Source organism: Hippichthys cyanospilos, chromosome 8 (assembly GCF_059441005.1).
Source record: "Hippichthys cyanospilos isolate Australia breed blue-spotted pipefish chromosome 8, RoL_Hcya_1.0, whole genome shotgun sequence".
In the NCBI taxonomy this organism is placed as follows: Eukaryota; Metazoa; Chordata; class Actinopteri; order Syngnathiformes; family Syngnathidae; genus Hippichthys; species Hippichthys cyanospilos.
In genome coordinates, this window is record NC_142376.1 from 6,987,477 (window position 1) to 7,007,412 (window position 19,936).

The 19,936-nt window shown below is 38.4% G+C and overlaps 1 protein-coding gene across 4 annotated transcripts in view; it reads left to right on the plus strand.

Annotated features, from left to right (window-relative positions):
• The window catches only part of kcnq5a (potassium voltage-gated channel, KQT-like subfamily, member 5a), a 57,706-nt gene that overhangs the window by 33,450 nt on the left and 4,320 nt on the right, over positions 1-19,936 (plus strand). For all 4 annotated transcript variants that reach the window (XM_088421276.1, XM_088421272.1, XM_088421274.1 and 1 more), the window contains exons 2-12: positions 1,118-1,208; positions 2,386-2,512; positions 3,189-3,364; positions 3,484-3,609; positions 4,675-4,785; positions 4,862-4,957; positions 7,433-7,527; positions 9,113-9,139; positions 15,341-15,588; positions 16,815-16,923; positions 19,112-19,243. In XM_088421276.1, the coding sequence (XP_088277402.1) occupies positions 1,118-1,208; positions 2,386-2,512; positions 3,189-3,364; positions 3,484-3,609; positions 4,675-4,785; positions 4,862-4,957; positions 7,433-7,527; positions 9,113-9,139; positions 15,341-15,588; positions 16,815-16,923; positions 19,112-19,243 (1,338 nt within the window). The remainder of the gene's footprint in view (positions 1-1,117; positions 1,209-2,385; positions 2,513-3,188; positions 3,365-3,483; positions 3,610-4,674; positions 4,786-4,861; positions 4,958-7,432; positions 7,528-9,112; positions 9,140-15,340; positions 15,589-16,814; positions 16,924-19,111; positions 19,244-19,936) is intronic.

Below are 19,936 nucleotides of genomic sequence, written 5' to 3' on the forward strand. Positions count from 1 at the left end.
ACAGACATCACGTTTCTGTCATGCCACCATCAGCCAACCGGGCCTGGAGGCAATCAGCGCAATTCATGAGAACATTCTCTCATTTCTATATTTTTCCATACTTTTGGAATCCCTCTCATCTTAGTTTCATGTTGGATATTTATATTTTTTTTTAAGATATAACTATATGTTTTAATCACTTTGACTACACCAGGAGCTTCTTTTATCTTTTTTTTCCCAAGTAAAACTTGTTATGGTTCAACACGAGTGGCTCATCTGGCACTGTTTTGTGTTCCTTCTCCAACCTTTTTTATTCTTTCTTTCCATTCGCTGGCTCTTGGCTGTCCTGATTGAAAAGCTCTGCATGCTTGGCACGCTTATGCGGCGGCACATACGTCCACATACGCTACATCATGATGATAATGTGTGGAAAACGGTGACCTCTTGCATACCACGTTTTCAGACACACACACACACACACACACACACACTCATGCATACACGTAGATGATTTATTGACTGTGTGGGGAAGCTCTTAACACTCTTTACACCTTGACAAAGTGTTTTGCCTGCAGCCAAACACTGTGTGTGTGTGTGCATCATCTAAATGAGATAAATGTGTGTAAAGCGATATGCTTTAATCTTTTTTGTTTTTGTTTTACACTTTCTTCCAAAAGAATCTGATTTCTGAATTTAGCTTCACCCTCTACCCTATAGTAAAAAAAAATTGGGACTAACACTTCATACAATCAAAAAAATTCACATCCCATCCGTGTATGGAGTTTGCATGTTCTCCCCGAGCCTGCATAGGTTCTCTCCAGGCACTCCGGCTTCCTCCCACATCCATAAAAAACATGCAGGTGTATTGGACATACAAAATTGTCCTTAGATGTGATTGGGTGCGTGAATAGTTCGTCTCTGTGTCCCGCTGTTGCTGTCCTTACACATGCAAGGTCATTACAGAACCTTAATTACAGCATTTTTAAAACTCACAAATTTTGTTGCTCCTATCTGTTTGCAGCCTATTTTTTGCTTAAGATGTGCTTGTCAGTAGTATGCACTTTGAATTATCATGCTTCAAATATATGTCTTTGATTTTAAAAAAGAATTTACAAAGTCTTTTTATGTGTCTTCCCAGGTTCATTCTGGTGTTTGGATGCTTGGTTCTGTCTGTGTTTTCCACGATCCCTGCACACCAAGAGTTCTCCTCGCACTGTCTTCTTATTCTGGTAGCTCAAACACACACGCACACTCACACACACACAAGTAGTTTTTTTTTTTTCATTGTATTGGGAACTTCCCGATAACATTGTGCATTCCCTATTCCCCAACCTTAACTTTAATCATCACAACTGATTTTTTAACTAAACCTTACCCAAACCTCAACAAAAGTCAAATCTATGTATACTCTAAAAGCAAGTCTTTACCCTCAAAATGAGGTCTGAACTTATGGGTTCCACTAAAACTGCCCCCACAAAGACAATTAAACCCAGGATTTGGTCTCCACCATGTAGCAAAAACCAAGAGCACACACACACATTTAGATATGTGTGTCTCTGTTCTCGACTGATGAACCATGCGTAATTGAAAGGGTAAGGCTTATTGACATCATCAGAAAGCGTAGCATTTTAAGCTTTAGGATAAATATTAGATTTCACCTACTCAGGGGTGGCCAAGTTCGGTCCTCAAGAGCCACAATCCAGACTGTTTTCAATGTATCTCTTCAACCAACACACCTGAGTCAAATCAGCGTCGTTATCAGGATTGTGCAAAGCATGCTGATGAGCAAATCATTTGAATCAGGTGTGTTAGTTGAAGAGACACAATGAAAACAGGCTGGATTGTGGCTCTTGAGGACCGAACTTGGCCACCCCTGAGTCCTACCTGATCTAAAATGAAGATAGCTTTGTTCATCTATCATGGGCAGAACAACGAAATGTTCTTCCATTGGATGGTGGAGGGTGCATTAAACCTGTTGCCATTCATACAACAGAATAATAGATTTTTGTTCAACTCAAAAAGGCCTAGAAGTAAATTAAGATTGGCAGTATTATCATTAGTTCAGCATGTAGCAACACAGTGTGTAGCAACACATGTAGACAGACAATGTAACAATACTCACAGGCAAATATGTTTATGTGAAAATGGACGAATATTGCTGCAGCCCGTTTAACTGAATACTGTATTATATTGTAATTGTCATACTGTGTTTTTTTTTAATATTTAACTACATCAATAGTGTATGTTTTTTGTGTGTTTTTATGTAGAACGGGAAAAACTCATAACATACTTCTGAATATACATTTTGTGGTAATTGTGACAGCTGTTTCTGCTGAAATATATATGTTGTTGACATGTGTTTTTGTGACATTTTACTGTGTGTTATTGGTGTGTTTTTCTTTGTAGGAGTTTGTGATGATCGTTGTGTTTGGTCTGGAGTACATCATCCGAATATGGAGTGCCGGCTGCTGTTGTCGCTACCGAGGCTGGCAGGGACGCCTCCGATTTGCCCGGAAGCCATTTTGTATCATCGGTAAGACAATGTGTGCGTGTTCATGCATTAGCGCCTGTAATTAGCGCTTGTATGCAATTTTTTGATTGCTCTCTGTAGCCGTTGCTCACAGTAATCTGTGTAGCCGTTGCTCACAATAAAAATGATGGCATTAAAAATTCTAATAAGACAAGCCGAAATGTCATGAAGACAAGCTAAGCTAGCTGTCACGCAACCACATGTGCAAGAGCTAACATCAAAATAAAAGTATACTAAAGTATATATAAGTTATTGCATTTGCGCCAATTATTTTGAAGTTAGCCTTTACGTTGGCGCTGTTATGCTATGCTTGCTAAAATGTTGCCTTCATGTGAGAACTGTGTGTGTCCCAACCATCAAAGATGATTAGTAGTCTCACTATTATGAGTGTACATTTACACATCTGTGTGTGTAAATGTACTTATTTATATTTGTACTGATGTTTTTGTGTTTATCTTTATCCTGTATAAACAGTACCGGTTTCTACACTTGTATGTAGCAGATCGCATCTGAACGAAAGAGAATAAGTCAAGCCATACACTCGAGACCTTTCTGGAAGGCAATCAAAAAAGACAAAAGACGAACATGTTGTGTTGACTCAACACCAATGAAAGTGACACATTGTGCGGGGTTGACTCATGTGCATTGTGAAGCCGTTGACCTTTCCCCACCTCCCCAGACATCATCGTACTGATCGCCTCCGTCGCCGTGGTTTCCGCCGGCAGCCAGGGCAACATCTTCGCCGCCTCGGCCCTGCGCAGCCTCCGATTCCTGCAGATCGTGCGCATGGTGCGCATGGATCGGCGGGGAGGGACCTGGAAACTGCTTGGCTCTGTCGTCTATGCACACAGTAAAGTACGGACCACTGGAAAGTCTTTAGATGTTTAAAATAAAGGTGTAATTCAGGTTTCCATAAATTGATGTCAAATCAAGTCGTTGCTTGCTGAGTGTGTGTTGTGTATGTCGGTCGTTAGGAGCTGGTGACCGCATGGTACATCGGCTTCCTGGTGCTCATTTTCTCCTCCTTTCTGGTCTACCTGGTGGAGAAGGAGGAAAACAAGGATTTTGCCACCTATGCTGACGCCCTGTGGTGGGGCACGGTGAGAGAGAACCGCACACACACACTCAAAAACACTTTTCAGACCTCAATTGTCTTCATAACAGTCATTAACTAAGTGTCAAACTGAGAAATATCATAAGTAGGGCAGAACACATGTTTTCGTGTCAGTTCAAGTTGATTTTACACAAAGCTCATCTCTGTGCCAGCTTGTACAGATGGACGAAATCAGGTTGTTTTGAACAAAACAACAACAAGATGGATGGTGTTCTACAGGACAACCCAGAAAGTTGGGTCAAATTGATTTAAATAGCATTTCAGTTCTTTTGACCCTTTTTTTTTCAATTCCAACCATTTTTATAGTTTACTCATAAATAAACAAGTCAATTAAGAGGCTCCTGAAGTAACTTTTTTTTTCTCCTACACAGCATTGATATTAACTGTCACTCAAAAATACCCAACATTCAATAATGAATTAAAAACACTCAAGGAACGGTTTGGTCGAAAACAGACAGAAATAATGTTTTGAGTTTATTTAACTCACAAAGCAACCCAAAATACTGGATTATTGATACTTATTGAGTCAAAAGGAATAACCCCTTCCCTACTAAATGTATATTTAATGTATTTATGTAGAAACACTTTAAAAAGGGTTGTGCCAAAAGAGTCAAAAAGAGAGGTATACAATTTAGTTTGAGTCAAACTGAATGAGGAAAAACAACCACATTTTGGTGTGTTTTGTGGGTTATTCATTTAACCTATCTTTTTGGTATCAATAAATAACCCAGAATATTATTTTCAAACTCCTTTTGACCCAACTATTTGCGAAACTTTATGACCCTCCCCCCCAAATTTGGGTGAAAACAAATAATCCACAATCTGTTTTGGGGTTGTTTAATGAGTTATTCATTTGTTTATACATTTTGACCTCCCTATTTAGATCAAAACAAGCCCAAATTTGTACAAAAACCTTTGGGTTTAACATACTGTATCATGAAAAGTTTTATCGGGTCCCTTTTCGATCGAATTTTGATTCTTTTTGCTTATTTTTAGAATGCACTTGCGAAATAGACGCTTTCATCCTTTGAACGTACTTTTCAACTTTCAGATCACTCTAACCACTATCGGCTACGGAGATAAGACGCCACAGACTTGGACTGGGAGGCTGTTGTCCGCCGGCTTCGCTCTCCTGGGAATCTCCTTTTTTGCCTTACCTGCTGTAGGACAGACACACAATCGACATTTTGTGTACATTGTTAGTTCAGCTCAGCTGTTTTTTGTTTTTTTTTTCCCAGGGCATCCTGGGTTCAGGTTTTGCCCTGAAGGTACAGGAGCAACATCGGCAGAAGCACTTTGAAAAGAGACGGAATCCAGCAGCCAGCCTCATCCAGGTAACACACATGCACATACTTATACAATTACACACAGACACACTGCACTCACTTCTCTTGCAGCACCAGAAGATCAGAAAGAACCTTTTTGTGAATTCCCTACTGTGTGTTTAATGTCACACTGTTGCGTGTTTTCACCTCTGCTCAACCTATCAACGTCGTTCCGTGCGCATGTGTGTGCGTAGCTGGTTATTAATGGCGTGAGCTGTTACCATGGCGATCATGCCCCGGACAGATGTACCTCCAGGCTGCAGTGATGCGTCACATCACACCATATGTTTCTTCTTCTTCTTCGATTTCATTTTCTGCTATTTCTTCCACTTCTTCTTGATCTTCCACTTCTTCTACTCCTCCTCCTTTTCCTTCTGGAGTAACTTCAAAACATTTACCCAACAGGTGGAATCAACCTTGGGAGCAGATTTGATTGCGTTGATTAAAATGTGATGACGCAGCTCTTCGATGAATTACGCCCCCATTACACACCCACGTCGCACATCTCATCTCGGCGCTGTGTTTTTGGCTTGTGGGTAGCAGGGAAAATTACCGCCACCGTAGCTGGTCCCTCGCCAGCTGTTGCTTTGAAAGGGTAGATGTTCAATCCAATCGAGTGGCATTCAAATTAAAACCCGACTTCTGGGTGATTGGCGGTAGTTTTCGCTCATGTGTTTGTTGTTTCTATGAAGGCTTTCTGAGAACATCGCAGAGCAATCCAAGAAAAAAGGCAGAATAAATCGCAGTTAGTTAGTTAGTGCCCTTTTCCAAAGTAATTAAAATATATCCAATTTCGCAAATGATATTTGAACGTAATAGAATGTCTGTGCGAGGATCTCCAAAATGGATGCCAGCCTGCCATTGGTGATGAGCTCAGGAAGCCATTTTGATGTCACATGATCACACCATTTTGCATTGGCTGTGTTTGGAATCACTCCTGACGGTATATTCTACAGTATATATTGTATTTACCTTTTCTATTGCTGGCTATCGCTGACTTTTTAGTGGACTATACTGTAGGGTCACTTAATATAAAAGTAAATTTGTGATTTAGGGATGGATGAGTACCGATACCCGATACCACTCTCTGGTGGGGATTGCTAAAATGAAGAACTCGAAAATAGAATAAAAAAAATGTTGTAATGTTCATGCAATTTTAAATAAAAATGCAATACAGTGGTACCTTGAGATACGAAATTAATTTGTTCCAAGATGGACTTCCTATAGTGTTTTTTTTTTTTTCATATTCTGATTCAAGTTTCCTATCTTAATTATCTAATTTGTGCCATGCAAAATAAAAAGTACAAAAATGTTGAACCTTCCAAGTGAGTCAACGTCCGAAAGCATTAGCAAACAATACAGTATGAACTAAACATCAGAAAACAATATGAAGTAAATGACAGAAATGTTGCTTTACAGCGTCTTAAATTTTGGGCTGAGGTGGTGTTTGGCGGAAGGAATAGAATGAAAATGAATGAATGAAAATTGAGTCAGCATCTCAATTTTTGTTATATATATTATATTATTATTATTATATTATTATATTATATATATATATATATATATATATATATATATATATATATATATATATATATATATATATATATATGTATATATATATATATTTAAAAATATATATATATATATTTACAGTATATGTATGTATGTATATATATGTATTGTATTATATATGCATTATGGGTCAAAAAATGGATGGCTCGGTGGTCAGAGTGGTCAGCACGTCCACCTCACAGTTCACAGATCTGAGTTCAAATCCATGGATGGTTGGATGGATGGATGGATGGATGGATGGATGGATGGATGGATAGATAGGTCAAAAAATTCTTCAGATATCATTTTGTATTTTGAGTTTTTTGTAAACTAGAACTTTCGTATCCCAAGGCACTGCTATTTCGGGACTTGAAATAATTGATCATTGATTTTTCAGGAAATTTAATGTACCAGAAGTATTAGTGGTATCGGTGCCCAATTAAGAGTTGAGTCCTTTTGGTGTGAAAAAATTCATATCGAACCTCCCTATCATGTATAATGAGTGTGGAATGAGTCAATGATTCCGAGCACAGCCATTTCCTTTTGCCTCACCACCTTTGTACCATTGCTCCCTCCTGTCATGTGTGTGTGTAAATGTGTGTACGTCACCCCGCCTACCACCAGGCAGCTTGGCGTCTGTACTCCACTGACGGTGCTCGTCCCTACCTCCACGCCACCTGGCACCACTACCAAAGCGCCCTCCCTCCCCTCAGGCATGTATCCCCTCACCCTCCACCAGCACCAGCACTGCCGTCTCCTTCCGACAACCACGCACACAAATATACACTGCATCAACAGTTGCCCATCATTCAAAAAAAAAAAAAACCCTAATAGGCTTTTTCTCTTTGTTTCCCCTCACTACTTCTCCACAACCCTCCCTTGTTTACATTTGACCTGTCAATCTTAACTCATCCCCTCCTGTGCACGTAGTGTGTCTGGCGTAGTTACGCTGCCGATGAGAACTCGGTTTCCGTTGCAACCTGGAAGCCTCATTTGAAGGCATTGCATACCTGCAGTCCCGCCAAGTAGGTGGACCCTCCCCCTGCGCTCCAAACTCTCCACCCCCTCTTCGCTTGTGGACTCGAACATGGCCTCCACATTTTTCTCTTTCTCCTCCATCATCTTTGTGACACACGTCAATCTATTCACCATTTACACTTTGGCATGTGTCATTCTTGCACGCTAACACTGGCCACAACATTAGGTACACCCAGTGGTGAAAAAAGTACTCACATTATGTATTTACTGGTAAGTGGAAATACGATACACTAGCAAAGCACTGAAAATAAACAGGATCATAAATCACCAATGTAATGCGCCTTTGCATGTACACACTCATGAATCCATGTTCCGTAAACAACTCTATTTAGTTGGTAAATTAAATGCCAATAACTCACATGAGGCTCATGAATTTTATTACACGGTAGTCCTTAAGGAAACGAATGAATCACCCTTGGGCTTGTTCTAAAAATAGCTCACGAGTCATGCACATTATTTTTTTGTTTGTGTGTTTGCGGCGTATATTAATATTTTTGTAGTCACGGAGATACTTTAGTATACTGTAATGCCATGTTATTTTAAACAAAAGATGCCAGGAGGGGACGCAGATGACCACAGGGAAAAGCTTTTGTTTTTGCCATGTGAAGTGTAATTCTGATCAAATGAAGACTGGCCTCTTTTTTGGGGAAGTTTGATGCACTTGGGTTGTTTTCTGTCAGGGTTGTCAAACTCGTTTTAGCTTGCTGGCCTTATGGAGGAAAATCTATGAACAAGTGGGCCTGACCAATAAAATCATGGTATTTATTCATACAATTTTAAAACTTCAAATGTATTAGTTTTTTTTATTACTATCCAAAATACTAAAAACACAATATCACTGTTAATCATTAGACATAAAGCCTTAACATTACTAATCGTCATAAAACAAAAGTCTTTCAGTTATTAAAAAAAATTTGGCTTTTTATACTTTACAAAATCATCTTGTGGGCTGGATTAAATCCATTTGTGGGCCAGAACTGACCCACGGACCGTATGTTTGACACCCTATGGCTTAGACAAATTTTTAACCTATATAAATCCTGTAAAGTTTTTTCTGTTTCCTTGTGTCAATATTAAAAAGGATACAGTATTAGGTATACTTTTACAATTTTCATAGACAATAAACCTATTTATGGTGGGCGTGGCACGTGGGGCCACGAAATGTTTTCTCCCTCCTAGCAGGGGCTTTGCAAAATATAACTGAGCAGCACTGACTTAAAATATACAGAGGAATTTTTGAAAGTCATCCTTAAAAAAAAAGTCAAAATAGAATAAAGGTACGAAGGTCTTTCATATGAACATCGTCTCCGCACTTTAATAAGGACAAGCCAAGCACAAAACACGTCATGCTATATGTAATCAACTTTCTTTTGTTATCATTTTATCCAGTCAGTTTTCCACATTCACGTTATCCTCTTGTGCATGGCTGGAGCTTGCATGCGATAACTTTTTGGACATCTCAAGCGCGTCTCTTACTTAACTTGAATGTTCTCCTGTATTAATCCTCTGGAATACTGACCTCTCTCCTCCTTTGTCTCCTTCTCATCTTCGTCGTCCCACTAACCTTTGAAGGAAAGAGCAGGGCGAGACCGCTTACAGGTTTGTACCACACGCATACACGCACACACTCAATCACATCTTTTCTCATCACAGTCACAACATACTTGTCGGCATGTTGGATTGTTTAAACAACAGCGGCTAATTGGAGTATTTTAAGTCGAGCAGGGGGCGCATGGGAGTGAATGATAAAGATGTTTTTGCAAGCTGGGGGAGTAGATTGAACAAGTGCGGATGTAAAATTGAACAAAAGTTGATAAGAATGGTCAGCTGCGTTGTATTTTATGTGGCAAATGCACAGGTGTCATTTTGACTGCGGTAATTGAAGATCGGGTTGTGAACAAGAATAGTCAGCATCATTGTGTGTGTCAATTCCACTTGAGTAGTAGTGAAATAATTGTGAAATAATACTAAAGGTGTAGATCTGAAGGCATATATACATGAATGATAACTATTAAACCGCAGATGAAGATGTAAATGTAAACAAAGTTGGCAGTAATCAACAGGATTCGACAGAAAAAAAATACTACATCTGTTAGCGTGAATTGCACATAATTAACTCATTCAATCCCAAAAACATATTTTATGTTTTTTTAGGAACCCAGACATCTACCTACTTTTTCTCTATTCAATTTATATTTTTCAATTGTTTTTTCAACATTGGCCAAAGGAGCGTCTAAAATGGCTGGCACTAATCAATCAACCAATGAATTACTTTAGTAGGTGATTAGTTTAATAAAAAAACGAGTATTTCAGTATTTTAGTACCTAAAGTTGTTACTTTAGTACTTCAATACCTAAAGAGTTGATTACTTTACTACTTAATCACCCAAAGTAATCGATTACCAACTACCAGCCATTTATAGACTCTCCATTAACAAACTACTTGGGAGAAAATTGAAAAACTAATCAATCAACCAATGAATTACTTTAGTAGGTGATTAGTTTAATCTAAAATGAGTATTTCAGTATTTTAGTACCTAAAGTTGTTACTTTAGTACTACAATACCTAAAGAGTTGATTACTTTACTACTTAATCACTCCAAGTAATCGATTACCAACTACCAGCCATTTTTAAAATCTCCATTAACAAAATACTTGGGAGAAAATTGAAAAACTAATCAATCAACCAATGAATTACTTTAGTAGGTGATTAGATTAATCTAATCAACCAAAGTAATCGATTACCAACTACCAGCCATTTTTAGACTCTCCATTAACAAAATACTTGGGAGAAAATTGAAAAACTAATCAATCAACCAATGAATTACTTTAGTAGGTGATTAGTTTAATCTAAAATGAGTATTTCAGTATTTTAGTTCCTAAAGTTGTTACTTTAGTACTTCAATACCTAAAGAGTTGATTACTTTACTACTTAATCACCCAAAGTAATAGAATAAAATGAGTATATCAGTATTTTAGTTCCTAAAGTTGTTACTTTAGTACTTAAATACCTAAATATTTTATTACTTTACTACTTAATCACACAAAGTAATCAATTACCCACTATCAGCCACTATCAGAGTCTCCTTTAGGAAAATACTTGGGAAAATTTTGAAAAACTACTCGGGATTGATTTACTGCACTCGTAATGAATAAATAAATACATTAAAAATAAATGTAAAAACACGTTTTTGGGATTGAATGATTTAGTAATTAATATTCAGCAGAATACCACAAATAGCAGCATTGTTTTTGGCAGTTGGACATGAGTTTTGAATGCTGTTGTACACATTTATGAATGGTAAATACAGTGTGCATGAATAACAACGAATGCTGATGTGGGAATGTTAAAACTGAAGATACATGAATAATTGAATTGATATATACAGATGTGATTTAAAATGTATAAACAACCATACACAGGACATGAATGATTCATGCTATATCTACAGGTGGGGTGAGGGGTTAGGAATATTAATAGTACACGGACATGCATGTGGGGAAAAGTGAGCAAGAATAGTCAGCAGTTTGTGTTTGTCTGTTTGGGGTGGCATTGAATTTACTGTAACTCATGAGATGAATCAAGTTCAAATGGGGAGAAAGTTGCTTTCCGACAGAAAGTTTAATAAGCCTGATTGAGTTTTTACGCTCTGGCAACATTTGGCAGGCTCCTGCCGTGCCGGCAGCTTCTGAAGGCTTTTAAAAAATTTTATATTCTTTTTTTACACTCAGTTAAGCGAAACAAGCAAAAGTGCTTGTCATCCTCAAACCAAACGTTTAATTAGGATTGCCCACATCCGCATCCAGCATTGCGTGTACTCATAAATCCCAGGTTTTAATTTGGCTTTCCCTTCTTAGCAGCGCAAGCCCAATTTGCACTTGTGGCGCAGCTTCTTCTTCTTCTTCTTTTTTTTTTTTTTTTTTTTTTTTTTTTTTTACTATTTTGCTGTTTCAGCTGACTTTAAACAATGTCATTGGGGGCTTTATTTGAGCTGGTCTAAAGACAAATGAAACGCCTTTCTGGCCCCATACCATTTTTATTATGTAGTGTTAGCCAGCTTTACAGCAACAGTGTTGTTATTGGTGGATCTGTTTGACTTTTGCTGTTTTCTTCTTTTTTTTCTTTTTCTTTATGCATAATCTTGGAAATAGGGGCGTAGCCAGAAGTTTTTTTCTCTGGTATGGCCACTTTGTCACAACACATTGGCCAGCATTTGATAAAATAAAATAAAACTGAAATAAATAATGAACAAAACACAATATATATATATATATATATATATATATATATATATATATATATATATATATATATATATATATATATATATATAAATGTAAATATTAACCATCTTGAAATTGTTGGGTTTTTTTTTTTACCAATTCTTTAGGGGGGCCGTAACATGTTTTAAAAAAGATATATTTTTGCAAACAAGTGAATCCTGGTAAAAATGTTTCAGGGTACCCAACATGAACCCCCAAATTTCCCTGAGTACTCAATTTTAAGTTTTCAATTCCATTTGGAAGAAAAAATAAAACTTGACACCAGTTTAACACTTTTAACATAAAATTCATGATTTTTACTGGATAAGGATGCATGAAAAAGGCTTAAGGGCAGACCCATGTTCAGAATTCGAAAACCTCTTCCATTTTGATTTTTTTTGACAGGCAATATGGGCAAATTCATGGGAGAATAATTCATTTTACAGACTAAGATGGAGAAGATTGCCGTTAGCCATGTGGCTATCATTAACCTAATAGCATGGTTAACTCTAAATCATATTTGAACATTATTAGCTAACGAGGTAAAAACTGTTAAAAAATACATAGGCAGTCATGCTAATAGCCTATCAACGTACAAAAGTTGTATCATCTAGCTTTTACTCAATTACCAGCTTTTTGGTAGGTTTCTTTGTTATCGTAGCATTTTCATTGCCTCAGGAGCCAGTATTGACCTTGTTTTTGTTTGGAGCAACCGTTCCCTCTTTTGGAACGACTCAACTCGACAGACAGGTGTTTATTTCAGCAAAACGTTAAATGCTACTTTGGAAGTGAGTATAAGGGGGTGAGAGGTGGCCGTGCTCCCGCAGAGGCCGCTTTATATTACCCGGTAGCTTGCCACCGGGGGCTACTTTTATTAAAAATAGAGTCTCGCATCATGTGTGGAAAAGGAAATGATTTCCCTCATGGCCACCAAAAACCAACACTTAGAATCACAGGGACAACATCTGACGCGGAGACTTTACACCTCGGTTCCTTCACTGTGTTTGCCCCGATATTGTTTATGTGCGTACAAATGTGTGTGTGTTTGGCTGAGGTATTTTTTTTTCTCCCATCTACACCTCTTTTAATATCCTCTTCCTCTTCCCATGCGCTCTAGTGAGAGTCACGGGAAGTTCTTCCGAAGGTATACTCGGAAATACAGGAGGTACTTCTCAGCATCCTGGCCGCATCGGCTCAAAACTAATCTAAGCGAAGCGCAATACAAACTGCGGGAATGACTGACTAATAGCATGGACATGGACTATAAGCATACGTTTTGTTTAAGATTGGAATTTATGAATAGAATTTATTGGGACTATATGGGGCTTGTGTACAGCAATTCTTATCCATAGACTCAATGCCTGTTTTGAAATTGATGCTGATAGATCACAAAAATGTGAAGAAAAATGTGGAACATTTTGTGTGTAACAGATTTTAATTGTATATTTTTGTGCAAAATCTTCTCAATTTTAAGACGTTTTGAATTTTCTAAGAAATTTTCAAATGTCTCTCTTGAAATATTCAACTTTTCTTTCGGAAAAGAATATTTTTAACAGAAATATTTACGGATTAAAAATATGTTTACCCTGCACTTCTCCAACTCTTGAATAGGGATGATCACAAATTCAATCACATTTGCTCATTAATATGTATAAGGCTCGCTATATGGGTCATTTCGGTTGAGGACAAACTCATAGATGCAAAATTTCAACATTGTAGACTAACCACTGGCAGACATCAAAGTGTTAAAGTGTGTGGTTAAAAAAGAAGTTTGAGTAGAAAGGTAAGATGTATTGTACAATAACTTTTACACTACTGTGATCCAGCTAGAAAATCGTGTGTTGATAATTGTCATGAAAACCTAACATTATATAGTAACAATTTTCATTTGAACACTTAAAGCCTACTTTAGGGCAGTTAATTCATTTCCATAATGCATTTTCTGGGCAATTATCCTTGCACTTATTTTTTTACTTTCGTTTAGCGATTGGTAAACAATCTTTGTAGCGTTACTGTCCCTGGTGTCAATGTGACCCAATTTGGGCCTTTGAGCTTGATGCATTAGAGGCAACGCATTCAAAGAAAAACACTAGGAGTCTAAAAAGGACTAGATTGTCTAAACACGTAGAGGTACGAAATGAAACCATGCGTTCATTTCTAAATGCTTGCAAATGGGTGCAAGAGTTTTATTCTAGGGGCCTTTACACCTGCAAATTAAACCAAAACTTGAGGTTCATTGCCAAGATTGTTTGTCTCCACTTGTTTTTTTAAAAAACAAATTCATGGTAGTTTTCTCTACTCTTGCTGCTGTTATGACATGAGGGAGATGGTAGATATTTATAATCCAACACCTTTATATAATATCTGACTAAAGATATTACTGATTACTGACTGTTTTACCTTGGAGATTGTATAGGACGAGAAGCTTTGCATTTTACTTGGTTGTCCTTGGCCTGCTCCTTTGCATGCCGGCCCTTTTTGATTCGATTGCTTTTAGCACTTGTCTGCATCTCAGCTAAAGACTCTAATGTGCATCATGTCCATTTGCCAAGTCGTTTGAAGATGTTTTCTGTAGCCCTTCAGTGTTTTTTTTTTGTGTCAATTCAACTGGAAGGTCTCATGGAAATTAATGCTGGCTTCCTTTTGGTAAGGTTTGCGGGTAAGGTTTGTCTCTGTAAAGCTTCCTAAAATCCCTGAAATTTCAAATCGTGAAGATGACATTTTATCTGCATGTCAGTCATGATTAAACCCATGAAAATGTCTTGTGAAGAAATTTTGTTTGCAAACAAACAATGTAGGGTCATTTTGACCTCAAGGTCCAAGTCTAATTTCTCAGACTGAAATGTTCTGAATTGGCTAATTGAAAAGACACAAAAGACAGCCTTTTTGATTAGAATTTTCCATTTCAAGGCAATATTGGCCACTTGACAGGATCTTTCGGAGCCAAACCTCTACTGATGGAATTTTTCGTATAAGGTGCACCAAATAACAAGGTGCAATCTCAATGACCGGGTATATTTTCAGTAAATGTCCATCTATAAGGCACTTAAAAGGCAAGGGGGGAAAAAAACACAATACAGCAAATGAATCAAACTTTAGTCAACATCAATTTGACAACATCGATAAGTCACACCCGATTACTTAAAGCATTTTATAGTCTGAAAAATACAGTAATTTGATCTGTTTCTCTATCTCTTTTAAGAAGAAATTCGAAATATATTTACTCCTAGAGGTTATATTAATCATGAGTAACCCCATCAAAAAGTAAATAGGACTCCGGAAAATATATGAAAATTCATTGTGGGCTTTCTAGAGTTTTAACAGTTGTTGAAATGTAGCTCCTATTGTTAGTTATGAGTAGATCTTCGTGTGATGGCATCTTGTCGGCCTTGTGGGCTAACTAGCGTTGTCTCTGGTCTTGGGCACGTCAGCCGGATATCATTTGGTATAAAGGACATACTGGAGCACTTCATAACTGTTCTTTTTCTTCTCTCTACCTTAAATCCCCTCATTCCATCTTCAACCTCCACCCACGCAGTCAAAAGTTGAGCTTCAAGGAGCGAGTGCGTATGGCGAGCCCGCGGGGGCAGAGCGTGAAGAGCCGTCAGGCGTCTATTAACGACCGCCAGCGCTGTTCCCCCGGCAACGAGGCGGCAAGCGGCGGCGGCGGCGAGCTGATGGGCCAAAGCCCCGCCAAGGTGCAAAAGAGCTGGAGCTTCAACGACCGCACGCGGTTCCGACCCTCGCTCAGGCTCAAGAGTCAGACGCGCAACACGGCTTCAGACGGTGAGATTTCGCTCGAGAAGTTTTGCGGTGAGGTTCCCACAATGGTTGTTCACGATAAAGACCAGAAAGCCCACAATACAAGATAAACGTGTCATTTGTGCATTTGTGTCTCCTCGTTTTTGAGGAACTCGGTGTGTGTGTGACTGTGTGTGAACTGGTTTATTCATGTGAGAGAAAAAAAGAAATCCTTTGTGTTTTGGACTATTTCAAAGTGTTATTAGCATTGACAGAGACATGATGGAAGGTTGAAAAAATGTCAGATTCGTGTCACAATTACAAGAACCCAAGAAGAAATCTGAAGCACAAAAGCATGTTTATATTTTGAATGAAAAAAAAAAGCAACTTCAAACTACACCTTTGAGATTGACCGAGTTAATTTAATAACTGGATTATTCTTCATGTACAATTAAAAACACATTTTTCCGCTTGCTGTCAACTGAAAATTGACGTCACCTCTGTTCAATGCTCGGATAATAACCACTCAATCATGGTTGATTTTATGAATGTCACATGACCAACAGGTGAGCCATTATTGGTCATTACCCTGGCCTTGAGCACAGGTGATATTATTTTCAGTCGAAAGCAGGTAGAAAAGCATATTTTAAAAGGTGTTAATTCCACATGACTTTAATAATTTAGCAGACTTTAATAATTTAGTAAGATAATGATTTATTCATCTAATTCCAGAAAAATATTAACTTTTACTGCTAAAAATGGCAAAATAAATCGACCAACTTTCTCATTAGCAAGAGCTACAGTGTGAATGTTAAGTTCATGTTAAAACTAATATTAAATCAGTTTTCATGATTTTTGTCGAAATATATACCACAAAATCTTTGTTGGATTTATTTCTTCCACTAAAATCTTAATCATCCAGAATGATTGGAAAAAAAATGGTGATTTTATTTTTGGCTGTATCTCCCAGCCCGAGCTTGCAGCAAACGTTGAGTGATGCCCTGCATACCGTGATGGCCATATATATGAAACTGGTGACCTGATTGCGACATCTATGAACTCGTGACCTCATACTGGTTGTCACAGACTTCAATCTCACTCGTCCTATTAGTGTCCAAAAACGTAATTGTGAAAAACATTACTGTGATGCTTACAATACAGCTTCCATGATTTTACTTCCTAGTGGGGACAAAGAATACACTTCTACATGTGCCTGACTTTAAGATGGATATCATGTATAGCTCAAACAATATCTTTTCTTTGTCCTCCAGTGGACGCAGGCATGACCACGGAGGATTCACAGGATGAGCGAGGCTGCCACTGCGACATCACGGCCGAGGATCTGTCCGCTCCTCTCAAGGCGGTCATCAGAGCTGTCAGGTGAGACCCCTAAGACTCCCCGCTCACTTCGCGGAAAGCAACATTCGCACAACTGTGCAGCAGCGTGATGCCTCTCGGCGTGTGTGGATGAAGAAACATCCAGCCAAGTGGAAATATATGCTTTGAAAAAAGTTAACTAACACCGGGTAGTTTTTCCATCAGCTTTAGTGAATATTCCTAATCAGCCATGGTTATGAACATGAGTTTTTTGTGTATGTACGTGTGGTTTTATTGGCTAGTGACCACTCCAGCTCAGACGCCATTGTAATAACTTTCAACTAGTGCTGAATTAATTCCATTAATTAGTCGCTTTAATAAATCCCAAATTTGTATAAGTAGCCATTGTTGAATAACCAGTAATGGGTGTGAGATGCAGCTCAGCACCAGTATAATAAATTCATATCTCCTCTTTTGCAGTGATATCACCAAACACTGTTTAGTCATTGCATTTAGTAAACACCGTACGAATGAAAATACACATCTGGTCTGTGTAGCTCACGTCTGTAGATTCATCCAACTTACTTAGGCTTGCAGTACTTATCGCTTTTTCTTTCAGGCATGAAAAAGTAAAATAACCCAGGCAGGATAGATACATATACCCGGCAGTAACTATAGGAAGAGATCTTTTTTTTCTTCCAGCTTGTGGGCCCAGAAATGCAATGAGACATACGGGAGAAAGCGTTACACGTCAAGCCACTGTATTACATTTAAACAGCCAAACGTGCGAAAGCCAGCCAATTCTTTAAAATAAACTGTAGGATATCAAGTAATGTATGACACCAACAGTCTTTGGTATACTTTTATTTTGAAGTTACTCCTGTAGCAAAGTTGCGACGTCGGTCTGCAACGATCATCTTTACCCAGAGCATGCAGCATTAACAGTGTGTTTTTCCCCATGAAGTGTGATGTCAAAATCCTTTCAATGGTTGTTGTAGCATTGAATTTGACTATTGAGGTACCACCAGCACCTGCCCCCCGCCCACCCATCAGCACCACTACAGGACCTCCTCTTGCTGCAAGCTTTCCCAGGGTGTCGGGTTGAGGGTCAGAGGTAGCTTCTCCCCAGTGGGTTCTGTTGTAAGAGGCTCATCTGTCACCTCTCAGCGGGGCATGCGGGCAACTGCGGAGCCCACGAGGAATGGGGCGGGGACCAACAAAGCAAATGCACGGATCGGCTTACCCGCATCAATATTATTCAGTCGGTAAAAACGTCACACGCTCGAGTACCAGGGTTCTTTGGTTTCCTCTGCTCAAGTCGATTTCCACACAGTGTTTGCTTTGTTAAGCTGGAGAAGGAACATTGGAATTGGAGTCTGCTAGGAAACTGCTACCATCTGCTGTTTTTTTGTAGATGTTACAACTGCAAGCTCTGCATAATGACTGGCAATGAGTTGTGGTCAAGCGTCATAAAGTTTGTAGGTGTCATATAAGTATAGTAAGTAATTCATCACATTAAAACCAATCAAATTAAACCAACTGCAATTATTAGTGCTGTTATAACTGTATAATTTCACCGTGGTCGCATTCTATATAAACAATCGTCTTTATTAATTGTACAATATTTGATTTAATTGATTATGTAAATATTTGACACCAGAAAAAACAATTAGGTTTTGGTTAAGGGTCACGAATCTGAACCTAAATTTCAAAATTAAAAATTGGTCATTTCCCATAAGGCTGCCAAATACAAGTACACAATCCAATACATGCCAGTTTTGTTTTGTTTTTTAACAACAAAACTGACACAGTGTGGAGTTTGCATGTTCTCCCCAAGCCCGCGCCCGCGCCCACACTAAATTATCCTTAGGTATTATTGGGTGCATGAATGGGTGGTCGTCTCTGTGTGCCCTGCAATTGGCTGACAACCAGTTCAGGGTGTGCCCGCCTACTGCCCAAAGTCAGCTGGGATAGGCACCAGGACACCTGCGACCCTTGTGAGAATAAGCGGCTCTAGAAAATTGATTGATGGATAGACGGAGAGGCCCCTAATCTCTTGTGTCTCCTGTACACCCCACAACAAATTAGCATAAATCTGATATTATTCAGTTCATTGGTTATTCTATATCTGAAGGGAAGAGAGAAAAGTTGCTCAAACTTCATCTATCAGCCCATAAAACTTAACCGCTGTTATATTTTCAGACTTCACTTTCGCTTTCCTTGATTGACTGTATTTGTGTGTGTTGGTCAGGATCATGAGTTTCCACGTGGCCAAGAAGAAGTTCAAAGAGACGCTACGTCCATACGACGTGAAGGATGTGATCGAGCAGTACTCTGCGGGACACCTGGACATGCTGTGTCGCATCAAAAGCCTTCAGACCAGGTTGGAAAATCAAACGCCACCCCACAGCCTTCATTTGGACACTTTCTCATGCCTCTTCTAAATGTGGGCTTTCTTCTTCCTTCTACAGCGGAGATAAAAACGTAGGACCCGACAGATTAATCAGACGTTTATAGCCCTTCAAACATTGGCCAAAAATAATATATATATTTGCAGATTATTTTAACTTTTTATCTGTACAGTATGTACTCAAATAACACCGGTGTCATTATTTATTACACATAAGTCTAAGACTTGTATTCTTGAACACATATCATGAAATTTGTTGTTGAGGCCATTCTGCAGAGGTGTCGTTTAAAACAATGCAGATCTTAATTTTTATAAGCAATGCATGGAAATTGTGTAAAGAATGGATGTCACCACTTTGCACACAACCTAAAGCCACGGTTTGCCTAAAAAAAATAAAAAATAAAAACAAACAGTGTAGTTCACAGCCAGCACAGTAAAAATGGATTTTTGACAGTTATTTTAGTCGATGAGTCCAATGTTCTATTGCCAAATGGCACATTAAATCATGGCAGTAATATTTCTTTTTGCCCAGTAATGCATTTCTCGTGATATGCAGAGTAATTTGCTCAGTCACTGCCTGCTCAGTAAAAATGCATTTTTAATGTCAATAATCGTCATTCATAGTGGATGAGATAAGAGTCCAGACATTCCAGCATTTAGTCATTC